The sequence below is a fragment of the Tetrao urogallus genome, assembly GCF_951394365.1.
Source record: "Tetrao urogallus genome assembly, chromosome: 1".
In the NCBI taxonomy this organism is placed as follows: Eukaryota; Metazoa; Chordata; class Aves; order Galliformes; family Phasianidae; genus Tetrao; species Tetrao urogallus.
This window is the reverse complement of record NC_136813.1, coordinates 142,935,544-142,949,529: the sequence shown is the minus strand read 5'-3', so window position 1 is coordinate 142,949,529 and position 13,986 is coordinate 142,935,544. Positions and strand designations below refer to the sequence as shown.

The window sequence follows — 13,986 nt, the reverse complement described above, 5'->3', positions numbered from 1 at the left end:
AGGACGTCCCCTCCACCCCACACTTGCTCTAGTTCTTCTCTGCTGCTAGCTGTGAATTCTCACCAGAAAGGTGGATGAATCTATGCCTGGGGGTTAGTCTATTTTTTTCCTCAAGGATTTGCTGCACCTTTCTCTTCTGCTTCTGCCTCTGCCTCCTCCTCCATCTCCTGCTCTTCTTCCTCCACGTCCTCCTCTGCGCTCTGCAGGCCAGCATGCAGGACAAAGGGAAGAAAGAGTGGAGACACTTGCCAGATGAGCCATGGAAGTTCTTGCTGATACACAAGTGCATAAAGCAATGGTCATGATGCTGATATAGAAAGGGACATTTCCCCACAGCCAAGACAGCACTGGGTCAGAGGGCAAAGAGACTTTTCTTATAGAGCAACATATAAGGGCTGTTCTTACAAGTGTTGTGATCCCACTACCCAACAGCTTCCATCAGTTTCTAGTGCTCCTTCTTCTATCTAGGTGTCTACACATTGTCATGCAACACCACATTTTCCCATCTCTCCCTTCAAAGGGGAGAAAGTGACCTCCTGTCACTTAGATGGGACTCAAAAAAGAATGAGAATGCTGCAGAAACCTTGGGGAAATCACACAGCGTGGTCATGAGGAGGTATGAGGAAGATTTTAGAGAAGCATGAGAAGTGCCAGGATCACTTGGTAAAGCTATTTGGCACACACAGCCAGGCATCACTACTTGAACATACGCATTCCTTTTTTTGGGCCATTGGTGTAATGTCGTGGTGTAATGTCATAAAGCCCCTGTATACCACCATCTATTTCACTACTGAGTGCTCCACAGTCACAGTGGAGAGAAGAAAGGAAGAGGGGGTGACAAGAGCAAATTGTTTCATAAGCAATAGGAGAAAGGCCATAGTGAAGTTGGTCTCACCTTGGCTTTGTGGCTGGACTCAGAGCTCAGACCACTGGGAGAGTTGTACAGTTCCTTGGAGACCACACACAGGAACTCTGTCTGATCTTCATTCCCATAGTTGTAGCACGAGCCAATGTTCACAAGCTGGAGAAGACAAAAGAAGTGATAACAAACATGTTACTGCAAACTTCCACTTTACCTAGGGAGTAAAGGAGGAAGCCTGCTACACAGCAGGACTCCAGCCCCCGCCCCCAGTAGAAAGGCCTTACAACTAGGCTGAGCAAGTGCAGAAAACAGGGAATGTCCTCTAAGCTTCAAGAGAAGAGGCGAGAGATGGTAGGTGTGACAGCACCATCAACAACTGACCCAATATTCTCAGATAGGGAAGATACCTTGCCTGGGGGCTGTATGGCATCCATACAGCCATCTATCTGTGTTCCAAAAGACAACTCCTCACCCTCCTCCTCTATCTTCCCCATACCTGCTCAAAGCGCCATCCATCAGACATAGTGGAAACCATTTGAGTGAGCTCCTCTTCCTGGCACTGCAGCACGCGGTAGACATGTTTAGGAGGCACCTGACAGAAAAAATTGCAGACAAGGATGTTGACAGAAGTCAAATACTAAAGGCCACTGCCCATCTGCAGAAGGAAGAGGTAGCACCCCTTCTTTACAAACCTATCCTTCTCACCATATCCAAGATTCAAGATGGGGTGGAAAGCACAACCAAGCCTTGTACTGTGCTGTTTTGGGGAGCAAGAACGATGCTATCACTTTTGGAGAAAAAGAACTCAACTGAGAGCTTTATGCAATGTCCTCAGAAGACAGTGGGCTCTTTCCAACAGGGAGTTTGCATTTGTCATTACAAAGTCATTTATGCAAATGCCACAAATATCGATGGGATTTTGCAAGCACAGAGTGATTGCATTGCTGGAGGCTTACATCCTAGGGCAGACATGATGAAAAGTGAGATATCAGTTAAGATTCCCAGAAGACAGTTTTGAAAAGGTTATTAGCCAAGACAAGGTGTGACTGTGCCACGGGATTGATTTCTTGTGCCTCATTTTCTGCATTTCTCTTCTACAGACATTTCTTCACTTGTTCCCTTCAGGTTTCTCTAGAAGTATCCCTACATTCTTCACTGTGATTACACTCTCAGCACTCCCCATACCAGAGTAGTCCTTGCCACAACACCTTCTCTCTCACCACAAACACAGAATCTTAGAATCATTGAATCATAGAATGGTCTGGGTTGAAAGAGACCATAATGATCATCTAGTTTCAACTCCCCTGCTGTGTGCAGGGTTGCCAACCACAGCAACTAGCAGGCTTCTTCTAGAAGCCAATTTTGTTTCAGAGTCTACATCCAGCACTACCTCTGGAGCTGCAAAACAAATGTGGAACTTGTTTATTGTGACTAAATTGGTGTTAGCCTGTCCCCAAGCAAGATTTTGCTAAACAGAGATTAGCAATAAACTCTAATTAGTTGTTTCTTTCCACTCCTTTCTGCCTCTCCCTCGCCTGCTCTCCCTTTAGATTTCATTCTCCTTATAAGCATTTCCTCCTTCCTTCACTATCTTTGCTTGATGTTTCCCACAATACCTGCATCACTGTGTAGTCCTTCTCCTCCAGTCGATCCTTAATTATTCGGATTAAGGGACCAATGTTATAGAACTCTGCTTCTTCCAGGACCCCTAAGAAAGAATGACACAGAAACCACGAAGTTAACAGTCATATTGTTTTACAAGCCAAAAAGAACCAACTCTAAGTACACTTCTCAAGGTTATGTCCCTTGGGTGAAATGATACATAAGCCTTACTCAGAACTTTAACAAGTTCCTGTTGCTTGAAACCTTTACTGCAGAGAATTGAGCACTGGCCCTCTTGTGTTGTGTTCTACTGCTCACCCCAATTTCTTTATGCCGTCTACCATCACAGGAACAGTGAAGGTTGTTGCCAAGTTCTGCTATTATATTTCCAGGGAAGAAGAGGATTTCCCTGAGAGTCCAAAATTGACTTTCAGATTACAGGCCAAGCAGAATAAATGTAGGATCCATGCTCTCAGTGACCACTAGTTATCACTTTGTTCCAGCCCTCTTTGGAAGGTAGAGAACCACAATTTGTTCTGGCTTGTCCACAGAAAAAAAATTCCATCCTCCTCCTGTTAGAGTTGCATCCCCATATCATTTCAAGATTTTTTTCTCTCACCTGTGCTTCATCACAGAGCAGGCAAAGAGAGAACTGTTTTGATTTTTCTGCATGGTGTTTGCATCCTTCACCTCTCCTGAGACCCTCCTGCTTGCTAACAAGCCATCAGGGAAAGGAAGGTGGGTTCTCAGTGGGTTAGTGAAGGGAAGGAGTCCAGGAACCAACATTCACGTGTACCCAAATCAGCATGCAGACAGTGCTGGTAGGGGTTTGATTCTTCCCTACTTGAGGACTCAGATCCATTCAGAGTCCCTCATTCAGCCGTGAGCCCTCTAACGGGTTGGTTTCATGCTAGCCTGTCTGTGTCAGGAGCAAAAGGCATCAGATAAGCTGTGAACAGAACAAGACTCCTGTTTACGTTTCAGATCTGGTGTTAAAAGCCTTGGCTGAACTCTGTCTGACCGGAGGGTGACAATCAATAAGTAAGGAACATCTCTGAATCGTGCTGATTACAATTCTGTACTATTTCTTAGATATATTTTTTGCATTGTAACTCATAAAATGACTCTGAATAAAACACTCCTTGGTAAAAATATGTAAGAGAGGCAAGAAGGCTAATGAACCTGCAGCAACTGTGCTTGGCAAGGGCTGGACAGCACAGCCTGTCTTTGAAATTGGCTGCTTGTTAGTCCCTAACATCCAAAAAATAATGAGGCATTGGGGATTGCTGGCTCGTAACACCATGATGATGTTACTGAGTTATCCTATTGGACTCTGTCAACATCAAATGAGGGATTGGTTTGTTTGGCTTGCTCCACTGGAATTGCTGCAGTCCACAGCCCATCAGAGCACTATTAGCATACATTACATGTCACTGATTAATTATGGGGTTTATTACAGTCAGTTGGTCTGTTTGGTCTTCTGGGTTTTCACTCCTAATTAGAAACACTCAGTCATTAACACAAACCTCAGTCACAAAGCCTGGTTAAAAGCATATCAGGAACAAGTAACAAAACAGTTTATCGAGGATGAGAGACCTAGTCTGCTTCCATCTCAGTGACACCTCTGCTCAACTAACAGCCATAAGGACTTTGTACGTGCAGGATGCCTTCTCCATCCCGTTCCCACTTAGTGAAGGAAACATGCTTTCCAAGAGCTGCAAGGATGACCTTCTCAAACCTCCCACACCAATCTTCAGGATAATGAAAGACAAGGATGTCAACTACAAATCCTACTGTTCTGCTCCAGCAGTGGTTAAATGGGAAGCTTCTGAGCTTCAAGACTCACCCTCTTCAGCCATATCTTTATCCAGGACCAGCTTCCCATGACGGAGGAAATTCAGGATGGGTCCAAAGTAAGTAGGGTCCCGGTCTATTAGGTATGCACCAGTCTCATCCTAGCAACAAGAGGTAGACCATGAGGTGAAAAAATGTGGGGCATCTTGGCCTGCACCCATCTGCAATTCACTCTCCTGAGATGTGCTATATCTCTATAGAAGACCATAGCCAAGATAACTTTACTCAGATTTTAAGTCCTGCATTATTATGCTCAGAATGTCCATCTCAGCATGGACCAGTCCAGCTTAGAAAGCCAAAAATCTGACCTCAAGCTCCTGCAACCACGTGTACAGGCCTGGTGTGAGGGAACAGAGATCCCTCCTAGGGAAAAAGGTTGAGTCAGGCAGCTACATCTGGGAGGTACCCCCAGGGCATCTGAGGTGATGGAGGGGACACAGCCTTGCTTTTCCCCGGGTGGGGAAATTAGATGCTGGGCTACAACACAGCCAGGCAGTAACTGGAAAGATAAAATTCTTTCTGGGATAGCGGAGAAAGCGAAGGTATTTTTCTCTGGGTTACTCCTACAGCTGTTGGGGTCTGGCTCCAGCCCTCCCCGTGCTCAGAGGGGCATGGTGCAGGAGGCAATGCAGCTGCCTTACCCGGTCCGACTGCAGCTCCTCGCCCTGGCACAAGCGACACAGGAAAGATTTCTGCTCCCGGCACAGGGTCTGCCTGGTGGTAAGGAAGATGGTGCCCCCCACATTGAGCCTCACCCACTTGGCCTGGGCATCAGTGGGGGGTGGGTCCCAGGTGCAGCGCAGCCCCACAGCACCCTTCATCTCTTCCCCGCCCTCCATCCACATCCTCATTCCCCCTGGCATGCAGGGACTGCCGCAGGTGCTGCCTGCTAGGGAATGCTGGGATCTGTAGTTTGTCTGCTCTCCTTCCGCAGCAGCCGTGTTTCCCTTAGGGGCAAGGATCCTCCCTGCGTCTGCCCAGTGAGACACCAGGAGGAGAAGGATGCCCTGTGTTGCAGTTATTAGGTGTGGGCAAATCCACAGTCTCAGTGCTCCCTGGCTTTTCCTCTGTTTCAGTTTTTACCCGAGGGCTGGCCGCACTGAAAGTATGGGGTGTGATGCAAAATTCCTCAGCAATTACTTCCATGTGCACCCTCCCCAGCTCATGAAAAGGTTCTGGGAACTGTAGTTTCAGGAACATGCACAAAAGGGTGCTGGGAACTGTAGTTTTTCCATCCTGGCGTCCCCACAAAAGGGGATGCTGTAATTCATAACCCTGACACTACAGCTAGTCATTTGCTTGCTTTGAGTCATGGATCTTGCAGGCAGGCATCCCTGGAGTCAGAAAGAAGATCTCTGATCTCTGGCAGTCAGCAGATTAAGCCCGTCAGCACTGCACTCCACAGCTTTCCCTTCAGGAGATACATTACCCCAGGCTCACAGCACTGTGCTGCATCAGTTGCCACGCTGTTCTTGCTGCAAAGTGTGCAGACAGTTGTCTTCCTGATAACATACATAGGGACTCTTCTGGGAACGGTATCTTGGATCTGCACAAAGTGCTGGCAGGGGGGTAGGAATAATTTTTCTTCTGACTCAGAAGAGATGCTGATTCAGCTAATGTTCCCCTTCCTCCTCCCCCTTGGTGTGGTCCTACCGTCACAAACCATTCCAGAGACCACTATTTCCCAGCTCTGTTGCTGTCTTGGCTGCAGAGTGCTCAGATTGTAATTCTGCTCTGCATGGATCTTTACCTCTGCCCCAGGCGTACCACATGCAGATACCAATGTGCCAGTTGCTCCTTGCTGAGCACAGCCCTGCCTCTGCCACTCCTCCTGCCAAGTCAAGCATGGAGCTCAGCAATTCATACCCATGGGACTCTGTTCAAATGCACTCTGTGGCATGGACATGACCTGAATGAGTTCTTTCTCCAGCAGCTCTGCTTTTCCCTCTCCCTCTTAAACACAATAGTGCTTGTCAGCAGCTCAGGCACACTGGGGATGGAAAGGAAAGGCTGATGTTTCACCTGAATGTGGCCCAAAGTTTTCCTTCACCTAGAGCAAATCTGTGGTTCCTCCTTGCCAGGGCAATGCAGCATTGCAGGAGCACCATTGTGCCCTGCAGACACTTAGTTCTTTCACCTAGATCTTACATCTTTTGAGGCGGGGGTTACTGGGGGGAAGTTAGTGGAAAAATAAAGATCATGTTTTACTCACATTTCTTGTCTTTTCTTCATTCTCTCTTTTCTTTTGCTTAAAAATCACTCTGTTTTATCATCACAGAACATGAGCGTAGTGTCACCCTTCCCCAGATTGCCCAGAATTCTCTTGACAAAGATGATATAGCTGTACTTTGCTCCTTCTGTGGAGGAATGCAAAGGAGAAGGGGGGGGGGGAGGGAGGGGGAAAGAGAGGGTAACAAGGAAAAGATTTTGAAATTGCTGACCTCCAACTAACCTAAGCACAGGAACAGATCAGCTGCTGCAGGGTGTAAAATCAAATAACTTTGGGTCTCCTTTAATTTATGTCAAGAGCTGGCCAGCTCTATAGTGACCATTAATAGAGAGAGATTAATTTTTTTTTTCCTATTTGCATTGAGCAGGTCCATTAATAAATTAGTCTGCAGCCCCTGGGCCACTCTCCACTGAGCAGAAGACATCAAGGATGCTCAGACTGTCACCAACCTGAACTGAAGCATCAAACAGTACAACACAACTCTGGGCTGTGAGACTGTTTCCTTCCTACTTCTGGCTCTGAGTCAAGCCATGGCATATATGAAAGCTTTGCATTACACTCTGGTGTATTAGGAATATACGATCCTGTGAGCTCTGGCCACAACTGCAGCAGAGACAGACAAGGAGGACCATGGCTCCCTGATATGAATGCAGTGGTAGAAGGTGGCAGCCTACCGCCCCTTATCTTCCCCTCCCAGGAATCTGCCCAGCCTTTGTTTTGTTCCTTTTTCTATTAAGGGTTCAGCTTGCCTCCCTTTCCTCCAAGCCTGTTTCACAGCCCCTCAGTCTCTCACTCCATTTTAGATCCAATCCCTTGTTTTTGATGCCTTCCTCTCCAACATCTCCCATGCCAATGCTGCTCATGGGTCAGGGATGGCCTGTATTCAGAGCACACCTTCTTCCACCAATGCTAGTTGCCATCTGTAGTCAACACTTGCTCACCCAAGGGCAATGGGGTGAAAGGCAAGTAGTTCAATCTGAAGTAGTACATGTAAGTACGAAAAGAGGTCAAGGTACAACAACCCCATCCCTTGTTTTCTGCAATAGACAGTACGAGCTTTACTAGAACTCCCTCAGGCCAGGGAGTTTCTCATTGTAAGTGAAAATCTCTTTTAGGAAGAAGACAGTCCAGGGCGAGTTACCAGCTGAAATGCTATAATGAGTAGTTGGGGTGGGCTACATAAGAGCCTGATTTGCACACCATCACTGGATATAGTTCTGAGCTGCCCTTCTTAAGGTCCATTAAAATTAAGCAATAGAACAGAGAAATAAATTCAAATAATGAATGGCAGCTCTTCCTGCTTTGATGATAAGCACATATAAGACATTTCCACAGAGTCAGAGACAACAGCAAGCAAGAGCTTATAGAGAGCAACATGAGTATGCAATGCCATACAGCCCCACAAAGCTGATCACAGGGACAGTCCAATTGCCCAGACAGACCAGGGGCAGGGAAAGCTGGGTAGCCTCTGTATAGATAAGTAGTGGGCCTGAACAAGGACAAAGGTAAAACAGGAAGGGGTAAACTGAGAGATTCTTTGTTGAGCAGCCAGCAGGCCTGCTGTTAAAACCTGCAGAAAGCTGCAGACACTGCAGCATTCAGTATACATACATCACAGCTGAAGAGTCCAGCTGGGTACATTGCATGCGATGCATCACTGAATCTGTGGAGCTGCTCTTAGGAGGTGTTGAGTTTTGGAGCATCAGTGGGAGAAGGAATCATGGTGTGTCAGCATAGGCGGTGTCACCACTCAGGCAGACTGCAAACACATCTGGGTTTCAACCTGCATGATCATTTAGTTAATGAACACATTGTGGCATGAGGCGCTGGAGAAGAAACCATCTTTTCTCTTCTCTGTGGTAGAAGGCAAGTAGCACTGATATTTGCCATTAAGCCCACAACAAATTGGGCAAAAGAAAATCCCTACATGCTGATGAGAGGAAGACATTGCAACCAGAAGAGCTGTTTGACTGCCAGCTGAGCCAGGCATGTTGGACCAGAAAGAGAAAAATTCCATAGTATGCAGGTGAGCTGATCTTTCTTGAGTTACTGTGAGCAATGTACTTGTGTACAGAATAGTGTGTAAATAACACCTAGTTGTGTGCTAGGACCAGAAAAGGTGGGAGGACCAAGACAAACCTCTACAAGTAACAGTGATTACTATCACTCATGCAGTGGATATTAGTGGAAAGAAACAGTGGTGTGGGAAGAGACAGTGGCGCTGCTTTGAGATTTGGGAAAGTTTTTGGGGGAACAAATGGCCCACAGGGAAGGCAAGTGTGAAATAATGCAGCAGGATTTCACAGAAGCAGGGAAGGAAGAAGGTGGCAGGGGAGAAAGAAGACAGGTGAGGAATGTGAGACTGTGGGATTGTTGTTAGAGACCTGTTCATGCTTAATTCCTATAAAAAGTGGAGCTGTGTTGCAAATGTATGATGACATGAGCAAGAGGTACATGTGAGGGACACAGACATGTTCTTGGAAGGTGAAACTCTGTATGTGAAAGAATGACTGGCACCAGAATTGGGGAAAAGGGATTGAAAGGGAACTGCAGAGACAGCAGGGTATCTTATATGGCCAGACCTGTGGTCAAAACATGAGCTACACAATGATGTGGAATTGTAGGAGGAGAGAAATGCTCATTCTTAGGCATTTTGAAGTTAAATGCAGATGATAACCAGCCACGAGTGGTATTGCCCTGTGGTAAGTATTGGGGCTGGCCTTGTTTAAGAGCTTTATTGTCTGTCTGGACAAGGCAACTGAGTGCACCCTCAGTGAGTTTGCAGATGGCCCTACAGAGAACTGGATAGGCTGGATCAATGGACAGAGGCCAATTGAATGAGCTTCAGCAAGACCAAATGCCAGGTCCTGCGCTTTGGTCACAACAACACCATGCAACGTTACAGGACTGGAGCAGAATGGCTGGAAAGCTGATTGGAGGTAAAGGATCTGGGGTTACTAGTCAACAGCATCTGAATATGAGCTAGCAGTGTGCCCAGATGGCATAGAAGACCAGTGGCATTGCAGCTTGTATCAGAAATAGTGCAATCAGCAGGAGTAAGGAGGTGACTGTCCCTCTGTATTTGGCACTAGTGAGGCTGTACCTCAAGTATTGTGTTCAGTTTTGAGCCCTTCCATACAAGAAACACACTGAGGCCCTGGAGCATGTCCAGAGAAGGGCAATGGAGCCGTGAGGGGACTGGAGCACAAGTCTGATAGTAACTGGGGGAGCTGGAATTATTCAGTCCGGAGAAGAGGAGAGTCAGCTTATCACTCTCATAACTTGAAATGAAGTTATAGCAAGCTGGAGGTTGGCCTCTTCTCCAACGTAACAGTAATGGGATGAGAGGGAATGGTCTTAAGCTGTGACAGGAGAAGTTCAGGTTGGATATTAAGAAAAATTTCCTCTCCAAAAGAGCAGTGCTGCAGTGGCACAGGCTGCCCAGGCAAGTGGTGCAGTCACCATCCCTGGAAGTGTTCCAGCGCTGTGTGGAAGTGGCACTGAGGACATGGTCAGTGGGCATGGTGGGGGTAGGCTGGAGGTTGGACTACATCATCTTAGTGGTCTTTTCCAAACTTAATGATTCTGTGGTTCTGAGATTTTCCTTTCCCACTGAATTCAGATCCATTGTGGACCTACGAGGCAGCTGCAGTGTTTCCTCTCCATCTCCATTACTACTGCTTCACATAATGCACACACTGCTACGTTGCCAGGTGCAGAGCAGATCCAAGCCATTGCCACCATGGTCATCCCTGCAGGGCTGGGAATACTCAAGCTCTCAAATCTGAGCTGTGCTCAGAAAGAGGCACAGGGTTATTCATTGACCAGACTGTTCACAAGTCCCAGACTGCTTTTGCTGTCTATAAAAGCATTGCAGATAATAAAATATACCAATTAAAAGTTTACATGTTGACCTCAAATACTCAAATTTATACAGAGCTGGAAAAGCTCAAGCCTGAAGTTAGCCACAGGTCAATATGACCCCATTCCCACATCAGAGTTGATTTTTAGGCTACTTCTCTTTCACCAGGAATGCTATGTTACCCAAAATATGTGATTCCTCTTTCCCAACAGCAAATTTTTCAGAGAGTTATAAACATTAGTGATATGCACTCATCTCCACTTCTCTCCTTCCCTGTTTCCAGTTCCATAGGGAACCCACCCACTGAGACAGAGATATAAAGATCTGCAGAACATTTTTAGTCCTGGTGCAAGTCCCCTCAGCTGTTCCATATGTCCAGCAGCATCTGTTATGGCTCAAAATAGGCTTTTGCAGTTTCCAGGCTTTGAAAACTTTGTCTCAGATCCCACAGTGTTCCTAGTTCTTCGCAGTGTGAGAACAGATCTCAGCTAAAGGGAGGGAAAACATCAGAAGACCGTCTGGGACAGATTTTTGGTGTATGATGTAACAGGGCATACACCAAAAACACAAAATATCTTGCTGTGGGGAGGAAGTTCTCCATTTCTCCTGAAAGGGGAAATCAAAGCAAAGCTAAGTGCTTGGTAAAAGATTTGCTGAAAGCTGGGAAGCGGAAAAACTGCTGAGAAGATTTTGTAATTCTAAAGGCAGCAGGGAAAAGAGCAGTTGAGTTCTGTAAGTCTTGGCACACTTACCAGAGAGGGGAAGGGCCCTGCTGGATGCCACAGAGTCACACAGTCAAAACACAGAGCACGGGGAGAAGAAAATCTTTCATTTTGTCGCCTCCAGGTGACTTGCTGGGCTTCACCAGACACCTCTGCCTCACACGCATGATAGAGGAAAGAAACTCAGGATCAAGAGGAAGCAGAGAGATTCCCACTAACACCAAGGACTGCTTTGTCCCAAAAAGAAACAAGGGCAGTGCAGTAGTGTGCTGGATGCTCTGAAAGATAAAAGACAAAGCTAGCCCCCTGCATCTACTGTAAATGATGAACACTGAAAGAATGCATTCATTTTCACTAAGAAAATAATTTTCATGGAGAAGCAGGGCAGGCACAGTACTCCTGTTTGCCCATTTGTACATATTGACAAAATCTGCCACACCTCCTTACCACACCCAGAAAGTTAAACCTTAATGACCAACCACAGGTAAGCTTGGCTGGTGCAATGAAAAGCTAAAAATCTTGAAAAGATGTCAGAGGCCAGATCCTCTTATAGGATCACGTATTAGACAATGCTGTCTGAACAAATATATTTAAGGTGTCTTAAAAAGCAGGGTTCTTGTTGTTCACATTGGGAGGCCCATCCACAGAGAGTTTAGAACCTGCCAGCTGATTCACACCAGTGCTTATCCTTCCATTTTTATCCCAGTACCATACTTCAGCTTAAAAAGCCTTTTACAAGTGCCATCAGTTAGAAAAAGCATCAGATGTCCTACATGACACATGGACCAGTCCCTCCCTTTCTACTGCAGGAAACAGTTGCTAGAAAATTACCCCACTTGGATTAAAGCAAAGTGTTGCTACCAGCCTTTGCAAATACAGCAATTAGATGGGTGGGGAAATCCATAAACCATGGGAATAGAAAATCTTTCCCTAGCAGGAAGAATAAAATTAAACAGCCAATTAGATCAGGAGCTAATCCAGAATGGTAAGCCTTCGCAATTTTCAAGATGTGATGCAACTTGCAAAAAGCTCTTTCAGGAAGTTTAAACTGAAAGAGCTAAATAGAAGCTGACGAAGATAAAGCTTTATTATTTTATTCTAATCTGTGTCTTGCTCTGCCTCCTTAAAGGTCACTTGTTTCAGTCTCCCATGCACTCTGTATACTCAACGCTTGCTGCAGTGTTAGCCCCAAGACCTGAGGAGCTGAATTGCTACACAGAATGCAACCAAGGAAATTTAATGTTTTTGATCACTGGAAGTGGGGGGGCAGGGTTGTGGAAAAGGTTCATAATGTGTGAGTGAGTGGGTAGGAAAAAGGAAGAAATCATCTGAACAGCAGAATTCTTTACTCCACAGGAGATCCAAAAAAAAAAAAAAAATGGAGCCTGTGTCCACATAAGCCAGGGCTACAGCCAATGCAGATGGAGAAAAAACCTCAAATGGAAGTGAATCCAGCTGCTGGATTCAATGTCTTGGTAGGAACCCTGCAAATCTGTGACTATAAGCATTCTCTAGAAAGCATGACCACATCATCTCTGACATCAACAGGCACATGTAGCTGCATGTCCCAGAGCAGAACCTTATTAACTAAGTTACCAGTGAACCACAAAAGATGCAGTTTTTTTTTTTTTTTTTTAAGGGAGAAAATCCTAGGTAAAACAAACTGTTGAACACGGGCAGAGATACCTATGGGGGTTTTCAGCTCTCAAATATAAAACAATGGTCATTTGGAAAAAAAGAATCTTGCCCTTTTGCGCTACTCTGCTGAAGGTTAGAGTTGCACTGTTTTTTAAGGTTACATGGTAAATCTCATGGAAACAATGGGAAACTTACTGAAAAGAGTAAATCTGGTCATTCTTTCCCTCCCCTTCATGTTCCACTGACAGAATGTGACACCTATACAGTCCATTTTTCGCTATAAGAACTGACATTCAGTCTTTGAGGAACAGAAATGGGACTGACTAACATGGAGTTTAAAAACAAAAAACAAACAAGCAAGGACTGTAAGGAGGGAGATGGGAAAAAGACCGAAGAGAAAGGCATACCATTATCTTTCCAGGTCCAAAGAGCTCCTCAAGGGCAAGAAAAGCAGCTCTACTCATTGAAGAAGAAAACACCCCGTGTAAATAATCTAGACAATTTCTTGGAAAGAATTCATCCAAGCAATACTTAGATAAGCACCATTCAGCAGAAAGACCTTGAAACAAATGTTTATTTGCTCTTTTTTAAATTCCAGATTTTTTTTTTTTTTTTTTTTAAGGGGGGGGAATTTCGAGCAATGGGGATACAAAATTGGCTAAATATACACATTGCATTTAAAACTCCAAATACAAGAAGAAATGCAAACTAAATCTCTAACCTTGTTGAGTGCCAACTTGGAAGCCACACTTCCTCCTTTAAAAACTTGATTTTTTTTTTTCCCCTGGGCTTTTCACCCAAAATAGTCCTGATGTGTCTGGCTGGCTTCTAGGACAAAGGCAGAGAGTAAGACCATGAGGCACATACACAAATATTACCATCCTGTGACTAAACATGGTGAATGTCTTGAGTCATAAGCTTGGCTTGACACAGTAACATTCCCACAGTGCCATCAGTGCTCTCTCCATGTGAAACTGCAAAGTTGTCACAGATCAAAAGAACAGTTGAGGTTGAAAGAGAGCTCTGGAGATCATCTTGGACAACCCACCTGCTCATGCATGGTCACCTAGAGCAGGCTGGTCAGATCATCTTTACGCTCCTAAAGAGTCAGAGAAGGCAAAAGTGCAAAGCACCATGTGCCAATATGTGTTCCCTAACACCTTCACCTTATGACACTTAACCAGGAACATATAAACTCATCTTTTTCCCAAATCCA

The 13,986-nt window shown here is 45.4% G+C and overlaps 1 protein-coding gene across 1 annotated transcript; it reads right to left on the bottom strand.

The window, feature by feature from the left end:
- Positions 1–110: 110 nt before the first annotated feature.
- KCTD17 (potassium channel tetramerization domain containing 17) lies at positions 111–5,169 on the bottom strand (the record flags this gene model as incomplete). Its single annotated transcript, XM_079549551.1, has 6 exons — positions 111–200; positions 896–1,021; positions 1,359–1,454; positions 2,479–2,570; positions 4,311–4,419; positions 4,960–5,169. 6 exons carry the CDS (start codon positions 5,167–5,169, stop codon positions 111–113), a joined length of 723 nt encoding a protein of 240 aa, XP_079405677.1.
- Positions 5,170–13,986: the final 8,817 nt, after the last annotated feature.